This window comes from Myripristis murdjan, chromosome 14 (assembly GCF_902150065.1).
Source record: "Myripristis murdjan chromosome 14, fMyrMur1.1, whole genome shotgun sequence".
NCBI classification, from domain to species: domain Eukaryota; kingdom Metazoa; phylum Chordata; class Actinopteri; order Holocentriformes; family Holocentridae; genus Myripristis; species Myripristis murdjan.
In genome coordinates, this window is record NC_043993.1 from 13,152,572 (window position 1) to 13,172,974 (window position 20,403).

At 41.1% G+C, this 20,403-nt stretch overlaps 1 protein-coding gene across 1 annotated transcript in view; it reads right to left on the reverse strand.

The window, feature by feature from the left end:
- Positions 1 to 4,053: 4,053 nt before the first annotated feature.
- Positions 4,054 to 20,403, reverse strand: part of ubl3a (ubiquitin-like 3a) — a 39,816-nt gene continuing 23,466 nt past the window's right edge. The window contains exons 2-5 of the mRNA XM_030068864.1: positions 11,104 to 11,212; positions 6,456 to 6,542; positions 5,421 to 5,498; positions 4,054 to 4,488 (exon numbers count right to left, since the gene is read on the reverse strand). Of these exons, the coding sequence (XP_029924724.1) occupies positions 4,436 to 4,488; positions 5,421 to 5,498; positions 6,456 to 6,542; positions 11,104 to 11,212 (327 nt within the window). The 3' untranslated portion in view covers positions 4,054 to 4,435. The remainder of the gene's footprint in view (positions 4,489 to 5,420; positions 5,499 to 6,455; positions 6,543 to 11,103; positions 11,213 to 20,403) is intronic.

Consider the following 20,403-nt stretch of genomic DNA (forward strand, 5'->3'; position numbering starts at 1 on the left):
ATAGAAACATTTGGGTATAAGCTATCTCTGTTTGAATGGGAAATCCAGATTAATTATATAGAGGTTGAATGCAAGAATGCTGAATAATCCCAGCGGATTGGGATGAAGCACAACAAAACACAAACACATTTGAAATACAAAGATCTATATAAATGATGCGCATTGGGGTTCCCTTGAGGCTGTGTTGAATGTGAATATAGTGTCAAAGACTACTTAACAAAAGGTTAGACTGGAGAAATCGAGTAGTCCACAGTTACAATTCAGGCAGTCATAGGGAGACCAAAGAACTCAAGGTAGATGCATATGTTAAAGAGGCTCTCAATTAATCAATTATAAGGTGAATGAAATACTAAATTTACCTAAATAGCCTCTGCATCAATAGTTTTCCCCAATCTAATCAATGCTTGTAAATAGGCTTTGGGAAAATGGGACATGCACACAGAAGGAAAAAAAAACACATTATAATAATCGGATATCTAAAGTAGTTTAAGATGTAGATATTTACATTCATCTTGATGGAAGCAAAATTTTCATTAGCATGAATATTCCTTTGCTTTTATCCAAAACACCTTAGGGCACCATGAATACATTTTTGTATATTATATTATATTATAGTATGGTATAGTATAGTATTGCTATACAGCTATTTTGCCAGTAGATGGCAACATATACAGAATTATAATTTTCACAGGCTCCACTGTTGTACCACATGGACCACACACTGGGAGGAGCATCCCATGTTTTGCTGTGTAGCTGCTGGCAAGTGCTCCCCAGTGGCGTTTGGAGGATAATAATCCATAATCACATTTTAGCCCATACAATCCACACAAACAATTCCACGGGAGAGTTACAAGTGTCACTCTATGAAAGAGGTTTCCCATGCGTTCTCACATATACACACACATACACACCCATTCATTCTACACCAGATTGACAGAGCAAGTTGTGTGTGCTAAAGGAGATAAAACCAATTCTGTTAAATGAATCACACACAAAAAAAAAAAACTTTTTCAGCAAGAGATTAGTGTAAAATTGGTCATTCTTCTTATGTCTGCTCTGAACCTCCTAATTTTCCATTTGATCACATCTGATACTGTGTTGAAATGGCAGTGCCCAATTGCTTTACATCATCTTTTTGATTGATATTTAAAGATGCAATCTACTTAAAATGTAACTGTCTGTGCAGAATATCTCAAAGGGCAAAGTGTAAACACGCTGTAAACTGAGTCCACTTTTTAAACAGTAATCTGTCTGTATTAGGAGACAAGACTGTTGTTCATTCATGGCTAGGCAGCAGCAAGGATGAGTGGTTTAATGTCACACACACACAGAAATGTGCTGTCCTGGGACTTGAGTGGTACTGTAACAAACCACGCTCCACTCTGTCTGCTCCCAGACTGTGTGTGTGCGTGTGTATGTGCGTGTGTATGTGTGTAGCAGAAGAATAGTTGTATTCATGACCAATAACTGGCCCACACTACAGTTACTGTGTGAACACAGTGAGACTGGGCAGGGAGGAGGAGAGGAGAGAGGGATGAAATCATGGAGGTGAAGAGAATTTCATTGAAGGCAGCTGAAGGCTACACATCAACCCTCAAGTCCACTCATCATCTTTTAGCAAATCAAAAGAATCTCTCGGTCTCTCACACACACTTTAACACACACAGAGCCTCTAATTTATTATCTGCTTATTGGAAACTGCCCACTCGTTCATTTGACATCTCTTGTTTTGTGTGGTGTTTCACTGAGGAAGTCGAGAGGCACGGCGCTATTGCAAAATTGAAAACCACATGCTACTGGAGTCAGGACGCTGAATGTGTTATGTTCTTCCTGCTGCACTTCTGAGCCTGCAGATTGTTCTGCAAACTGGACAGACGGCTAGAGAGCATAACACTGCTGTCACAGAAAAGAAAAAAAGGTTTAGCTGCAATTTGTTTTGGTATTTTCTCTTGAATTTGGGCCTTTAAACTCTCTGATTTTCCTTTTTTATTGTATATCTGCTGGCTGCAGGGCCTCATTAAAGCTGCATCACACTTATCATGAGTTAAATATTCCAACCCAAGATGCCACTGTTTTATGGCTGCACCATTACATCAAAACAGACAATATCTTAATGTCTTCGGCATTTTATTGAAATTTCCCTGTAATTCCCCAGAACATTTTTGATATCTTTGCAAACCTCTGGAGCTCCACTAGAAATTAAAATAAAGTTCTGCAGCACAGCAATGATGAACCCACCCATGGGAGCAGCAGAGGTGAAGAGGTTAATGTGAACGTGGTTATTTACATGTTGAATGTTGAGTGAGTTGAGTGGGTGAATGGACATGAATGGAACAGACTGTGTTTTCTTCAGAGAAGTAGTTCATGACCGGCAATAAAAAAAAAAAAAAAAACGCAGTACAAGACTTCACTACCAACATGCTCTTTTTCATGCAAAAACAAAAAAAAGTAATCAGAGAGGCTGTGCACTTCAATAATCTTTATTTAGTTTACAGATGTATTCCATTTGAAGTTTGGAAGGGGAGGGGGGAGCATTAGTGCTATTTACAATTGGTTTGAAAACGTTTATCTCTGTACAGATTTGAACCCTGATCAATATAAACAATATTTTTAAGACCTAGTGCTGTTACAAAGCAATTCTTTAAAGCAAAAAACAAAACAAAACAAAACAAAAAAAAAAAAACACAAAGAAAAAGGATTACATTAAATTACAAACAACTGGAAAAAAAAGAGCACAGAAGAGAGAAAATAAAAATACAGTCTGTCAATTATTAGGGAGGATTTGCTGCTGTTAAGTACAGGACATTGTCAGCAAGTGACAGTGTGAACTGGCTAGAAGCTAACCATATACACAATCATAGACTAAACACCAATATACTGTATATCAACAAGATCTAGAGTCATCATGTTCTATATAAGATTCATATTAAATATATTCTACACATGTTACCTTAGTTTGGAACATTATTCCCATTGGAAAAATATAAAATAAAATAATAAACTTTTTTTATACATTTTGTTTTATTCTGATGAAGGAGCACATGCTTCGGTTGTGCAAAATGGACTTATTAATGCAGAGAGACTAGGAGAATAAGAATTGAGGAGATGGGATGGAGCAAATTAAGAAAAAATAAATTTCCAAGTTCATTTCCCAGCTGTGATAGCTATTGTCAGTGAGATCCTTCACAACACTGTATTAAAAAAAAAAAAAAGAAAAGAAAAAAAAAGGAGCACAATGAGCTGTTCCTTTTCTCCTCTGGGGACAGTTTAGGAAGTCGAGAGATGGAGGAGACGGGGCGTCTGGGGAGATTTTGTTAATCACAACACTGGTTGGTCAGTAATATGCGTGGACTGTCAAAACACAGTCACAAATGTCATGGACAAACAAATAACCAGAACAACACCACCAACACTGGCTGTTTGTGTATCTGTTTGTTTGCGAGGCATCAGCCAGACTGTTATGAATGAAAAGCAAGAGCCTGCTCGGTCTCTGCAACACACTCCCAGCAAAAAGGAATCATCACTCTATTGTGCACTTTAAGGGCACATGCAGAGGAGGGCAGTAAAAATGACACAGGTGTGTGTTGGTGTGTGTGTGTGTGTGTGTGTGTGTGTGTGTGTGTGTGTGTGCGCATTGGTATGAGTACTCTGATCAGGCACATCTAAGCTTCATCTGCGGCGCCGAGGGAGATCACACAAGCACATATGGTTGGATACTTACACAAATGTCATAGTGTAACACTGTGTGAGTGTGTGTGCGCGTCGAAAGAGCTGCTAGTGGTTAAAATTCTCTGCGGTCTATATAAGAGAACAAGGCCACACACACAAACTTGGGCACTGCATTACTATGACAACCAGCTAGAACGAGGAGCCAGCCAGAAACTGAGCTGAACTGTCAGACCAGCAGACTGGCTGGGGTTGAGTGGACAAGATGTGTGTGTGTGTGTGTGTGTGTGTGTGTGTGTGTGTGTGTGTCTGAGAGAGAGAGAGAGAGAGAGAGAGAGAGAGAGAGAGAGAGAGAGAGAGAGAGAGAGAGAGAGAGAGAGAGAGAGAGAGAGAGAGAGAGAGAGAGAGAGAGAGAGAGAGAGAGAGAGAGCAAAAGAGTATGGCAGAAGGCTTAAAAAGGTGTGCATTAAAAAAACATGCAAAAGTCTGATGATCCAGTTCCTTCCTCTAATTTTCTGTTATGACAATTACTCAAGTAAAAGAATCAATTCTATAATCAATATCCTACTCTCTCTATGTCCTGGATTAGCCTGAGCCTGCTGTCTTTGCGTGTGTGTGTGTGTGTGTGTGTGTGTGTGTGTGTGTACGTGTGTGTGTGTATCTGCATGGTGGACAGGCTCCAGGACAGGGGACAAGCTCATTAGGTCCAGGACGGCGAGGACGAGAAAGAGGACGAGTAGGATAGTGGGCCGACGGCGGAGGTGTGTATTTACAGAATGACACAGCAGTTACTCTCCCCGGTCTTCTCTCTGTTCCTCTGACCTGAGAACACACACACACACACACACACACACACAGCATCAGAATCAAAGCCCAAACTGCTCCTCTCTGTCACCCAGTGACCTCGTAGACAGAAAGGCAGCTCAGTAGATGGATTTTAAAAATCAAGTGACTTTTATCAACTAAACTGAACATGGATTAGACACAATGATTTAGAGCTGGGCAAAAAATAACAGCTGAATATCACAACATTATTTTTTGCAATGCTGTATCTATTCTCTAGCACCTTGTATCAATATCTATCATTTATACAGATCTATATTTTAGGGTATTGTGTCAAGCATCATGTTAATTCTATTTTATTAAATTGGAATGGTAATTAGCATCTATTTCTACATTTTCAGTAAATTCTGTGGAGCACTGCAACGTATCAGGATACAAACTGTATCATGACCCATGTATTCTGACGTGTTGTATTGAATTGTGAGGTACTTGTCAACACCCAGCCCTAAGCATAATGTCATTATGTGGCATATGTGCTGTTTTTTCCTGGTTTTAAAGGCTTTATAGTAAAGGAGTGCAATTTTCTCAACTTATTAACTGTTCAAGCTGTTCCAGTATCTGTTTGATACAGCCTACCAGTGATTATCAAGAAACAAAAATGATGTATTTAGTCAAAGATATCAAGGTCTTTCATTTTGTCCATATTGCTCAGCCCTACCTACGACTGTGCTTGTATAAAAATTGCTTTCCAAAGACCTATCACACGATATGACTTATATTAGCAGTATCCTCTACACGTCGCGCTGTGTCCTGTGGATGCACTTGAGGGAGCCAATTATTTGCACCAGTGGCTGTTTCTCAAAGAGAAGCCGTGTGTAGAGATAAATAATGGCTGGGACCAAGACGTTTAGAGTTGTTTAGCGTGTGAAAGGCCTTCTGAAAGGGAAGGGGTTGGATGGAGAGCCGGTTACCTTGGGAATTTGGCTCAGGCAAAGTCTCTCTGGCAACTAAATGCATCACTGTGGTCTTCCCCAAGGGCAGTTTTAGAGCTGGAGGGGAAAGAAAGTCACAGAGAGAAAGAGAGAGAAAAGGTGTACAGGTTATTCAGTGAAGCATATCCATGGTTACGAAGTCACACAGTCATAGTCCATCAGTATCATCTGACTCATCAATCATACAATAAAGGGAAGTGTGCTTACGTGCGTTTGTGTGTGTTTGCATTGCAACACCAACAAAACCATATTCATCCCACTATAACCCTGATAAGCAGTGCTTTCACTTGCCTTGTGTTCCAGGGATGCTACCATTTGAAATTCACCCCTATGGAGTAATATAATCCTGAACGGCCTGCTCATATTGGCAACAACTCTGTCAGAAATTTTGGGCTTTATCTTTCCACAGGGAGTTTTGGCTCGACTTTAAGAGGATTCTGTATCAAACGTGCAAACATGTTAAACCAACGATAAGGGATTTATCAGATAGATGGCAGTAATGGGATGAGTGTAAAAGGGTTAAGCACAGCCATATCCCCATTAACCACACAAAACGAAACGGTCAAATGAAAATTGGGTTAAGTAGACAAAAAGCCTAAAAGCCAGGGAGAAGTGAAGCGGGCCGCTTCCAAAGAAACCATCTTCTTTTTCTTTTCACTTACAGCTCTCATTGTCACGCCTCCACCCTCTCTTTTTCTTCTCCTTTCTCTCTCTCTCTCTCCCTCCCTCCCTCGGTCTGCTGCCTGAGGTCTACTCAAACACCGGTCTTCCCCCTTCTCTGACCGATCTCTTTCCTCTCTTTTTCTGTATTTCCTCTCTCCTCCCTCTCCCCATCAAAGCGGGCTTGTCCAGAGCACTGAGGTACCTCTGTTCTGCGGCTCAGGAAAAGACGGGAACGGCAAAGAACTTTCCAGCAATACACTGCTGTGTATTTCTGTGCGTCTATGAGTATATCGGGGGGTTTTGGGTGTATTTTTTTTGTGCATGTGTGTGTCCACAAGTGTGTTTTCTCACCTCCTAGCGTTACATTGCCGTGTAAAAATCGACCCTGGTAGATCAGCCTCAGAATGTTGGGACTGCTGACCTGCTCTTCCTCCCAATCTGAGAAGAAAAAACATACATAGAGAGGAAGAGAGAGAGAGAGAGGGAGAGAAGGGGGGTAGAGAGGGAGAGAGAGAGTTGAACGCAAAAATTACATGGAGAAAGAGGGACAGGCAATGTTATGTACGGTATTCCCTTTGTCCTGCCTCTGTTTCATTCTTGTCATCATTCTCTTAGTCTAATTTTCCTTTTCATGGTCACAGTCCTCTCATCTGTCTCACATGCTGCATTCTCCTATCATGATGATGATGGATGATGATCATCTTCATTCACAGGATATGAGCAGGTTCCAGACAGCTAAATTTAAGACCTTTTGAAAACCTTTTTAATGATTCCTGAGATGGACTTTAAGGCCAATTAAAGGTGCACAACACACAATTTGCGAGGGTCAAATGAAGTGAGGGCTGTTGAGATTCAACAGTCAACTTATTCCATGGCTGTTGCTGTTTTTTTTTTTTTTTTTGTTAACTGAGCCTTAATGGTCCTTACTTCAATGAGCCCTCAGTAATTCTGAATTGCATTTACAAATCAAAATAAAGAACCAAACCTAACAAAACAAAGATACTTCCAACTGAACATAGCTGATGAATGTAAAAAAATGTAAAAGGCCATGTAAGAATGGTATAAGAACAGTTTCACCGCCACACTGCATCAATAAATTACACAGCAAGGGTGAACATTAATCAAAACAGTATCAGAATTGCAATATAGTGAAATACCCACAATGTACAAGCTGCAATTTTTTGATCAAGGTAAAATGTGTGACAGAACAGCATTATACATGGAGTAGCAATATAAATGACGAGGTCCTACAAAATTGTATTCTCCACATGTGAGTAAACATGTTTGCCTGGTACAGACCCAAGTGAAAATCACGTCATCATTTTAAGTTTTGTCGGTGAAAAATGAAACTCATTAAGCAAAAATGATCATAAAGCAGTCACGATGTCTGTCAAAATAACTGCAATATGCTTTTTTTTTTTTTTCACCATGTCACTCAGCCCTGCTACACCATATGTGTGCTTTACAGGATGTGTTATAGAACAGTGAGAAAGCCCCAAACAGAGAAAGACTGAGAGGAAAAAGAACGTGAGAAGAGACGCTTGAAGAGCCAAAGACAAAAAAAAAAAAAAAAAAAGAGTATTTCATGGGAGAGAGAACAGAGGGAGGAGTTGTGAGGCAGAAGAGTCTGGCGGCCAGATGTGCATCTCCGACTGCAGCAGAAGGTGTTGGTGCTGAGCCGGCTCCGGGTCCTCCAAGGTTCAGATCTGCTTTCTTTGGGTTCTTCCTTAACTAATTGGAATGAAACGAAACTGACCCAAAGCAGAGGTGAATGACCCTGTCTGTGTTCTATATTTTACCTACACTCTATTAGTAGATTTTACCCTCCAGAATGTGAAGCAGACTATCAACCCTGAGTTACAGAGTGAGCTGTCAAGTTGTGTTAAAGCTACTGACACTAAAAACACTGGTACTGGTATTATTTAAAACTTCCACGACTGACTTGACACCTGAATATCCATTCTAAAGAAAAGCGTGCTCTATTTCACTCTTCAGCTCTGTGATTTTTTCTGATGGCCAGCAACTTGTTTGGGTGTTGTTTTGTTTTTTTCAGGAGCACACCATTTATTTTGAATGTTTGTCCCATTTACTACAATTTACCCACATTTTACACTGCGACAAACCATTTTGCAACTCAAGTGGGGGTTCTAATGATTTCAAAACATATAATCAAAATTGTCTGATTTTCAATTTGAATATTTGGTTGAAACACCCACCTTATAGTGCTCTGCTTCTGCGGCTGACAAAGCCGTTGCCATTCATAAGCCATGGAACTGATAATTCTCTGTGTAAAGTAAACATTTCCCTGGGGACTATTTTCTGGGAGAGAGACCGTGTCACTCTGACAAATTTCAACACGAAAGTTCATTTTCATATCGTAGTGGAATGAGTAGAAACCAATGGCTGGATAAAAGGCAAGAAAATGATGCTGAAGATCTAAAACACGACTGCTTGCTTCGGGAAAAGATTATCAGAAAAACATGAAGAGTATACATTTTGTAGACGTTAGACTCTACTGCAGTATCCTGTTTCCTGTGAACTGTGGGACACCGCGCATGGAAAGGATGTCTGCGTTCTTCTCTGACCTACAACTTTTATTGCAATGTGTTATCTAATTGCAGCACAGTCACGGCAGCAGATGGAAATTTGTTTGGAGAACATGTGGAGAAAAAGGCAACAGTCTGCTCACATGCAGGCTGGCAGAAGAGTAGCAACACAGTAGTGAATGAATGCTGCCAGTGGAGTAGTGGTAGCTGAAGAGGTGGGTGTTATTACAGGGGTGCAGGGGCATTGCACTGTGAGCTCATAATCCTGTATGGATAGTCCAACAGCAATCAGGCAGAGAGGTGAGTGCACTCCATTTAACCGCAGCACGTAAAGTTTCTGTGCAGTCCCACAGTGCAATGTAGACCTCATTAATTAGAGGTTTATTTGAATATGATATGACTTCCCTGGCACCCAAGCTGATCAGGTGCTTTCCTGCTTTACTCTCTTCTATGGAGCATCCCAGTCCCATGTCCCATGTCCACTGCTCCACCAGCAAACATACACACCTTGTCTTGGAGTATATTACATATACACACAGCAGCACTGCTTATGCAATAGTGAGATTTATCATAAAATGCCAGAATATGTATGTGTAGAAAATGTGGAAAAATGGTTCAAGAGCCAGAAAGAGATTGCTGCACACTCCTCTGGAGTGAATAAAAGATGTGGTTTATTCCCACATGTTTGGCTAGAGAGGTAGGGAAATCATGATAACAGAATTTACTGTAGGTAGCTGACACCAACACTTGTGATATTTCACAATTTTAGATGCCTGACTTTATACCACAGCAAAGCAGAAATCCCATGCAGCACACACTCTTTCACTTTATGTAAAAAGTCTGCATTAACAAGTATACAGAAACTTCATCTGTGTCAAATATTTAAACATACAGTCTACATTAGAATAGGAACACTAAGTTACAAGTGCAACATTGGCAAAGCTGTGTTAATAGTATTGACACTAAAAACACTGGTGTCGGTATTGTTTAAAAAATTTGTTATTGACTTGGCAGCTAAGTATCAGTTCTCGTGACATCCCTATAGAGAAGCGTGCTCTATTTCAGTCTTTAGCTGTGTGATTTTTCCAATGGCCAGCAACTTGCTTGGGTGTGGGATTTTGTTTTTAAATGAGCATACCCTTTATTTGACCCATTTACCCACATTTTACACTCCAACAAACCATTTTGCAAATCACGTGTGCGTACTAAAGATTTTGAAACATATAATCAAAATCTTCCATGTGCCTCGCCTCTGCAGCTAACAAAGTCGTCCCCTTTCATTAATCACGGAAGTGGCTCCGGGACTATTTTCCATCGGAGAGAGCATTTCACTTCGCTCAATTTCAATGAATGAGATTAGGACATAGACTGAAAAGTAACTGATGGAGTAGGGCCTTGAGAACAGGTTATTGGCTTTATGGAGTTACATTACACCAGATTCAAATATCACATTTAAAGAATACAGTTGAGAGGCAAATATGTTTTGTACATCTCCATTGCTTTACACATGGATGTAAAGGAGAATTGTATTTTGGTGCATCCACAGCTGAATTAAAATGTTAGATCAATCAGGCATTGATTTCTTGACCAAACTACATCTACACTGAATATGTAGGCTATTAACACAGCAACGCCTTATCTGTCCACCAACAGCGATGAGGTATATATGCCAATATGCACCAGTTTGGCATAAAAAATACAGAAGTATTGGCTTCAGATGTGTTTCATCATTTGATGTGGTGTTACATGAATGAATATCCCACGCTTCACAGATCGCAGTTTACCACAGAAGCCAATTTGAAAGAGATCGTTTGGCCACATGGTTCGCCATACCCATGAAAAAAAAAAATCATAGTCACAAGACTGTGAGAGAGCCACTGTGAGACAAGTGCAAGGGTGTAAAAATGTACACATTCACCAGATTTACCCTGGGAAATGTGGACTGGCAGTGAATTAGTGCATGAAAACTAGCTGTGCAACCAAATGAATGCTTCTGCCATGTAATGTGAGGATTATGGAAGTTGTGTAAAAATGTAAAACTTAGGTCATTTTGTCTGTCTTGTTTTGCTTTGTTACATAGATACTGCTGAGTAAAGAACAGATATGATTAGTAGAATGTGGTTTTGTGAATGTGATGGAGTCTGATGGCACTCGGGATAGAAAAATGAAGCGTCTCATCCTGTCTAAGTGACCTGAATTTGCATCTTGAAGAAAAAGAAATGATTGTATCAAAACAGATTTTTTTTTACCAAATAAAATAAATGAAAGGAATTTGTCTGGATAACTTCTACCCATATTTGCACACACCATACAGGAAAAAAACAAAGCTTCACATGAAGTGTGCTATATAATGCAGTTTCCACTGCCTCACTGGATATAATTACTGACACTTTTATAATTATCACTGCCATTAGCAGTAATAAGTGCTGTGGTAGTTGAGGACAGTTACTCACCCATCGGCCAGTTGTCATAGACATGTTTGGCAATGTCTGCTGCCGAGTCATTAGGAGAGAAGAGGAACTCTTTTGTCTTACCGCTGACTAAAATCAGCCGCAGATTAATCTGCAACACAGACGACACACACAGAGGATGCATTAGTATGGGAAACACATTGACGGACACATCAAACAGCATATTATATAAACACATGTTGTTTATGTCACATCCTAATGTTGTAAATCTAGGAATACATTGATGCTGACAATTAAGTAGGCCACAACAATTTCCTTTTGTATGCGCTTTCCGACAATAAAGCTCACATGCGGAGTCGACAGTGAGAATGTCACAGCACAGAAATAAAGCGGGACATTAGGACCCTGCAGAAATCCGTGTTGGCTGATGGGCCTCCTTCTGCAGGATCACCCCCATCTGTCTCTCTCGCTTCCTCTTTATTTTTCTCTCATCCCTCTGTCTCTCTGTTTGGTTTCAACTTCTGTCACTCCCTAGTAATTTCTCACCTTCTCATCTCTACAACTCACAAGTGACTTCTTATTTTTTTTGTTCCTTCACTTTATTTGGATCTGTCCGGAGATAAAAACTATTCATGTAACTGTCTGCAAATATTTTTGACCCACTTGAGGATAATTTGACTAACATGTAGGTTCTATCAGTGAAATATTTTGACCAAAAATAAGAGAGAGCATGCAGCAGTTTGTTTGCATGTTTTGCAGGCTACTTGGTCTTCTCCTACGCACCGTCATTTACAACACTCAAAGGACCTGCTGCTCTTGCTCACTGCACTTTTTTTTATTCCAGGTCCAACCTAGTTAATTTCCCTGAACTGGGTGAACTCTGAAATCCCAATAATAAACAGGCTGGCAGACATAAGGCGCACTCAGATTGTTAATTTGTGTTATTAAGACAGAGAATGAGTGCCTTCAAAATTTCGACAGCAGCACATTTGGTTGGCAATGTGGAAATAACACAAAATATGAATATGCTATTTTGGGTTTGCCATTAAAAAAGGGTAGCATTACCAACCTTGTCCTTAATAAAAATATATATAAATATATATAAATATACAGTCTGGAAGTCTCGAATTCAAAAATAGTGGCATTTATTAAAATACTATTTTTGCATTCAAGGACCTTCCTGATTATATATTTTATGTTTCTCAGCCCGGCTTTCTCAGCCCACTCTGTTGCAGTGACATATCTTAAATAACTAATTCCTGATAATTTGGTATTCAGTATAATATTATTACTACTATGACTACCAATAACAAGAATAATAATAACAACAACAACACAGAGTATCATTATTATTATTACTCTTAAACAATAAAAAAAAAAAACCCTTTACACTGGTGTCATTTTCATGGCCATACAGGGCAGGAGAGTACAAAGACGGGTTTGCCTAACAACACATCTCTGCATTTATCCCTGCTGCCTTCAAATCGCCCAAAAACAGCTTAGAGAACACGGAGGTGAACTAAACGTCGTGTGTTGTTCAGCATTTACAACCAGTGTTTGCATATCATCCACTGCAGAGCACTGCCTGGCATTATAATGCAGAACAGAGGTTATTTTAAGCTTATCTCTTAACTAGCCTGATGTGTGTTTAACAGCAGTATGCCTTTAAGAGCCAGAGCAAAGGTCTGTCTGGTCGCTGTGTGTTGCTTTTGTGTACAGTGTGTGTGTGTGTGTGTGGTGTGTGTCTAGCTCCTGCTGTCTGTGCTCATGGCACAGGCACGTGTGTGACATTGTTCATGGTGTGTTCCCATGTGCCTAGCTTTTGTCGGCCCTCTACACCACCACCCCTGACTCCTGTGAGTGACACTGACACACACAGACAGACGCACACACACACACACACACACACACACACACACACACACACACACACACACACACAGCCACTGCAGTGATGTAAGAGAGCTAACACCAACGGATTGAAACAGAGATCTCTCTAAGCATGTTATCAAATCAGCTTATAGTTCTTAGGATGGGAGAGCCATACACAGACGCACACATACACACACAGCGCCACATACACATACATACACACCAACTGATATGCAGGGGAAAAAAACAAACAGTTGTTGACCTAGCCACCGACCCCACACACCCTCTCACATACAGTACATAGTATACAGCGAGCTAAAGCAGCTCAGGAAAGATCACTCGATACTTTTCGGCTTTCTTTAGAACCGTTCACACACACACGCACACACAGGATCTGGGCCGTACAGGACAACACTGTATGCAAACACATGCAGGCAGGCAGTCACACACACACACACACATAAATACACAGTAGTAAATGCACAGACAAATCCACAAACACACACATGCACTGTACAGAGTCAGCTGCTAACATATGGCACTGCTGCTACCACTGCTGCCCTCCGTACACACACACATTCACATATACATCACACACGCACACACACACACACACACACACACACACACACACACATACAACCCCATCAGCTGTTACCCACAACAACTTCTGACACTCCATTCTTCAAACTGACATAAACAATAAACATCACTTTTTAACTGGGGATTGCTTCTTCTGCTCTGGCTTGTCTGTCTACCTGTAATTGCGGCGTGTCTGCTGCTATCTCAGCATCATATGCGCTGCACTTCACAGCTGCCAGCAGTTCACCTGTCATCCCACTCGGAGCTGCTTTACGATCTGGAATATGGCTGCAGTAACGTAATGAGTGGCTCGAAGAATTACATGATCACATCTGCTGTGACACTTATATTTAAAGCGGGATTCGGGGAAAGAGGGTTATCATTTTTTTTGGGCAATTTTATGTGATGAGCTGTTGTCTAAAAAAACACATATGTGACAGTTAAATGAGAGAAAATAGTGAGGAAATATTTTAGGTAATTTGATACGCTCCATTATTTCCCACAGCGCACCAAGTGAAATAGTAAGGAGTACTGCCACCATCTTTTTAAAATCCTTTAAAAACAGGGCATTACAGCAAACAAGTGTCTACTAGTTTTGGCGAGAATAATTTCAGAAACACAAGGGAATCAGAAATGGCTGCAGCTGCTTTGTCATAACTGGGCCTCCTCGAAAATCAGTCAGTCATTTAGGATTTTAAATTTGCATCAGTCCAACCGAGCTTTTCACAAATCAGGTGGGGCAGCAGACAGGAGGTAGGCGGGGCTGACAACACTAACAGCCAATCAACAGCCAGTGGTTTAGTAATAATGAATGGCCTGTTAACAAAAAAAAAAAAAAAAAAAAAAAAAGCCCCCTTTAAAATAACATCCTACACTGCAAAATCTATGCAAAAAAAAAATAGGGAAAACCTGTTTTGTGTAACACCGGCCCCGTTTAATGTGCTCACACAAGCAAAAATCGAGAGCTGTGGTGGAAAATGACACGTGTGGAGAGCCCCTCGCCCCGTAAGGAAAGCCTCACTCCGTCTTCCTGGATGAACACCTGGTCGTTACCATGGTGTCACCATGACAACAGCCAGTGGTGGGTGGTTTAACCTGATAACACCTACAAGATGCAACAGTACAGCGCCCCTCACCTCCCTCCCCACACACACACACACACACCTTTTCACTGTATCCCTTTATATTCTCTTCCACTCCTGCAGCACTCTCTGCATCCCCTTCCTCCCTCCCTCTCTGTCTCTGATTCTCTGCCTCTCTCTCTCTCTCCGTCCCGCCCTGTCAATCTCCCACTCTGTACAATATGCGGCATAAGAAAGAACACGTGAGGCTAGAATAACAGCACGCGCTGATCTAGCTTTAATTAGATGAAGTAAATGTAGCCTCTCTCTTTATCATCACCTTGCCCAACTTTTAGTCTCCATTTATTTGCGCTGTCCCTCTTTTTGTCCTTCTGTGCACTCTTTGTCCTAACAGGCCACCCTCCCCTCTCTCTCTCTCTCTCCTTCCTATCTCTAGGGTGGGCTTTTGCTGCCTACTATTCTTGCATTTCTTCATGTCACCCTTTTTCATTTTTTCCCCCCTTTGAGGTAAGGTCTTGGTTGTCTCTTGCTCTTTTTCTCTCCCTTCCCCCTCTCCCTGAGGGTCACTATGCCTTCTTCCTGTTCCCTCATCCACAGAGGGACTTGTAACGAGGTTTCACAGCTAGCTCAGGGAAGTCTATTCAATTGCGATCCATTCCCTATAAACAGATACATCAGCTCCGGGGATGCATACATGCACACAACCGAACACACAAACGCACAGGCAAGCATGCACTTCCTCATGCATTCACACATACATACACAGCACGTTCCAGCTGCCACTGTGATCTCGTGGTGTGTAGACTTTAGTCTGAGATCAGCTCTAAGAAGCCAAGATCAATTTTGTGCTTGTGGAGAATTGGAATCAACAACATGGTGAATATGCCTCCTCTCCGATGTGCCTTCTCAAGGACAGATTATTCTCTGACGGCACTGTATCACAGCTTTGCGAGAGAGGATGTGAAAGTGTCTCAGAGATATGCTAATGTGTAACAGGATGTTGGAACTTGCTGGTGCAGTAGCCATTATTCTTGGCCACTTCTGAAAAACCCTGACAAACAAACACGCTGCTTGTGCGCGGAGTCGTGGCGCTTCGACTGCCTGCTTGCCAAGCCTCCAAGAGCAGACATTTAGACATACTCTGAGCTACGACGACGTGAGCCTGCTGATTACAGCGGCGAGTCATGATGTAAACATGTGAAGTAAGCAATCACTCCACGGCTAAACACTGTTTGCACACATCACACGGTGGAGAGTGGGATACCCAATGCCATCTATAATTATTCTACTTGAGTACCACTCTCAAATTCACCTCGAGGCAATCCCAGGCGCGTGTGTGTATGAGTCTGTGTAGTTGTGTGCATTCGCTGGTGCCTGTGTGTGTCTTGTGTGCACGCACAAGAGCATTAAAGAATATTGCTGCTCTTTAGACCCTCTCTAGCAGTCAACAAATTATAGAGTGGGAAGCTTTCCTGTGGGAATATATTAGAGCAGCCTCATGCATAGTTTACACAGTAAGGTTAGCTGCTACTGTCAATATGGAAGTCTAATTCTATGAATGAATATTTAGAGAGGGGGTGGGTGACTGGCAAGACTGTGGTCTGTTTTGAAAGAGATATAGGCTGGATGAAGCAGCGATTTGGGTGCATCTTACCCAATACATCCAGGGCAAACTGTAAAATTCAACTGTGAACTTAAAAATGTGATGTTTTTAGTTTGAAGAGCGCTCCGTTTTGAAAGCATAAATCCCACATGAATTGTCAACAGATGCTTTCGCCGATGTGTACTTGAAGGCACTTTGTCCACTGGCTGCACATCAGTGTAGACAGCAAGACAGACATATTACTGTGGCGCTGCTTTTTGCTTCATTAGACCAAATTTGCGGAGTGAAAAGGAAGAAACAGAGCTGCCAGAAAACACACTCGTTTATGGATTTATTCGCACTGGTTTTAGCAAGCTTACAAATTATTACCCATTATTGGCGCTCCTATGTCTCTGCTCACTGGAAAGCGGCCGATTGTTGATGTTGATTTTGCAAACTCGATTTTTTTTTTTTTTTTTTAAAAAAAGGGCTTGACCATATGTGATGGATCTGCAAGCCGACTGCGTGTGGCAACAGAAGCACCTGTGGCCTCACCTCGCCTCCACAGATATTTTTGCTGTGAGCACACACCCACAGGAAAATCAACTGTTATGATGGAGCCCAGTTCTGAGTTCATCATATGTGATATTATATTGTCTGTTGCCGACTGCTAAGCTTCTTCACTTGTGCAAGTTTTTTTTTTTTTTTTTTTTCATTTGTGCACACACACACACACACACACACACACACACACACACAACCACACAGACAAAGCAGTTACGAAACAGTGGCTGATTGATGAGAGTCTGATATGAGAAACAATTCCCAAGGCAAAGATTCCTGCACAGTCTGTGTCTCTGCGAGAGGAGGGAGTGTTTATTACTGAACGGCTACGGCTCAGGCCAAAGAAGTGACAATAATCTGGCAGCTCACCTATAAATGACTCACTCTGGTGTTTTTGTATTTAGTTCTCACTCTGGATGACATATTGGCAGATAGATTGGCAGCACAGACACAGGAAAGAGATACGTAGAGACTTAGATTAACATCATTTTTTTCAAGCGCGGTAACATTCATCATAGGGGTAAACAATAAAGACATCAAATTTCCATTTTAGGAGTCAAGAAAAACAAGTAGGCAGAAAAAGAGCACATTTTGTAGGCTACACTGTCCAAATATAGCTTTGCTGTCAAGGCACATACAGTACTCATGCATGCGTAGCCCAAACATCTTGCTCACTCTAGTCCGCCAAGGGACGTGACAGACCTTTCCACTGTAGTTAAGATCTAGAAATAAACAGTAGGACCTTGACCTAGCTCCACTCCGACTATCATTAACCATTTTCACAGGGCGCTTATCGATAGCGGCCTGTGTGTCATGCTTTGTTTTTGTCCCACTTGCCAACAGCGTGTATTACAGACAAAGGGTGTGGACAACATTAGGAACCTGTTGTTTTCATGACAAAAACAGGTCAGGTGAAAGCAGCGATCCCTGACCGAGTTCTCCTCTTGAATGTCATGAGCGAGAGGGAGAAAACAGGTTGAAGAAAGTTTTTAAGCCTTTAGACAACTATGCACAAGCGCATGACTAATCTACAGAGGTAGAGTGTACATAGTAAGGCACGATAATAAGCTAAGTCAAACACACCTAGAGAGAGAAAATGTTACTGGCTGTGAGAGCAAGCAAATCCACTGTTCCTCCACGTTTTGATCTTCAGATAAATAGTCTCTTTCAGTGTTATACAACAGGTAGTTTCAGCCAAGCGATCTGACTGGTCAAAGACGCCTTCCAACCGCACTGATAATTCCCATAGTCATGCTCTGTTGGTTGCTATGCCAACTCTCATGGTAACCAGGGCGCTAGTTAGTCATCTATGTTGTTTTCTCCTGTGTTGTTTTGTTTTTTGTTGTGTAGGCCATGTGCACCACGTGGAAATCCTTTTAGACAGTACACGTGTTGGTGATCATCGCATAAAAGACACAATGCCATAATAACAGGAGGCATTCTCTGCCGCAATTACAGACACTCCAGTGTGGCTGAAAGACAGCCTTCTAGGTATGATTTTTGCAATTTCAGTCATTAGTTAGATTTTGGAGCTAGTCTATACTGAAATCACATATAATGTCCGTATTTGCAGTTGAGAAAGATTTCAACAACATCTTCACCTAATGCAGACGTGGAAAGTAACTAAGCACATTTACCCAATTAATGTAGTTTGGAGGTTTAGGCTACTGGCACTTTACTTATCTGTCTAAATGTTCCCATTTTTGGAGACTTTATGCTTTTACCCCACCACATTTCAGAAGGGAAAATATGTACGTTGCGCTACACTACATTTTTCTGACGGCTATAGTTACTGGTGACTTTGCAGAATGTGGTTTTACCTGCAAAACATAAAATATGATGCACTGTTCAAGTTGAAACTAAGCAGTATATGAAGCAGTAAGACCTCAAACACTAAAAAAGCTTCTTACATCAATGACTTAACACTCTGAAAGGAGCCATTCTTCCATACTGTTATTTTTCAGACTTCAGCACATTTTACTGCTAATACATATATACTCTTTCTTCAGCGTGACTATGAATGGAGGACTTTGACTGTTACTGGAGTAGCTTTCCATTATGATATTAATACTTTTGTGAAAGTGAAGGTTTTGCATTATGTTACTGTTGACACACAAGGCCATGAATGAGAGAACATACACAAAGATGTATCTTGAACAGCAGTGTTTTCAAAAAAGAAAAGTATTTTCCTGTTCTTTTTCAGTAAAGCTGGTAAGCTCTGCTCCTATAATGTGCTTGCTACATTAGTCTGCTGGACTGTTTAGAGGTTCTTGTTGACTCTTTCTTGCTCAGTTTTGTAGCTACAACTCAAATGAAGCCAAAGCTTGTACAGATCTCACAGTTACCAAGCATGGTGAAATAACTACCCTGGAAAATGAGGAAAGTTTTTTTTTTTTTTTTTTTTTTGCAGGAAATCAAAATAGAAATCTGTATTTCTAAAAGTGTTCTGGTGCTCTTTGGGACAACGGTTGCAGGTATAAACGGGGTGGGAGGAAGAATCATTAAAAGCAGTGGGATGACGTGACTAAAAATAGATCACATACTGTACTCGGTACACAGAGTTCGAGAGGAAAGTTCACTAATAGAGATCTGATCATTCCCTCTCCCCAGATCTGTGCGCTGTTACAAATTTATTTTTACCGTCATTAGGCACAGACCGGAGTCAGAGGGGTAGTTGAGAGCTCTCTAGACGTCAGGGCTTGCTTACGTGAAAACGCGACTCACACTACGTGGCTTAACAAATATTTAATAGGGACAGTTTAGTGAAAACATACAGACTGTACCAGGACATCAGCCCTCCAGTTTAAAGTCCAGCAGCAGAAGTGAACACTCAGCACGGACACCTTGTTACATTTGTAAGAAAAAATCTCCGAGGCGATGGATTCTACCCTGATGACAGATGTTTTTTTATGCTTACTTACATAACACTAAGGCTGATATGCTTTCAAAAGCGGCTCACTTTGACAGCCTTTGTGGGCCACATCTTTATTGCTTGTGTATTTCACAGTTCCTTTCTAAATGGCTGAAGCTGTAGGTTTTGACACAGTGACTGTTAGTTTCAAGCGCATAATGTCACCTTTAATTTGAGGGTAATTTAGCTGAATTAGGTGAATAGTTATAAAACTGCCACCCTGTTTTTTTTTTTTTTGTTTTTTTGTTTTTTTTAAATCAGTGTGTTGTGTCAAGTGGTGTACTTGGGCAGACTGACATTATATTCCACAAAAGAGCACAGTCTCCCGTGTTTCATGTGTAGTGTCATCTACACGTCTGCAAACCATAAACATCTCCAAACTATGGACGGCTTCTTGTAAGGGTTTTCTTCCCGGTCGCTTTGATTTTCAGTGCATCTCCCTGAGGACTGAGCCATTATCCAACTGACGACAACTACCAGGCTTTGAGGCTACGGGTATGTGGCAGCCGGGCATAATAGCATGCTTGTATATTTGAGTTGTTAAGTCTGCTACTTCTGGAGCCGCACATGGCTCCAAATCCCAGCAGAATTTTTCCTTCCTGTTTCCCTTTCTCTGTGAAAGGTGAGTGGACTATTCAGCGCTCCTTTAAAAAAGGTGGACTTGAATAACTTACTGCCTGGTTAGAAATAAGGTTATTAATCAGAATTATGTGTGAATTTCACAGATATTAAGTGCACTTTCTGGAGTA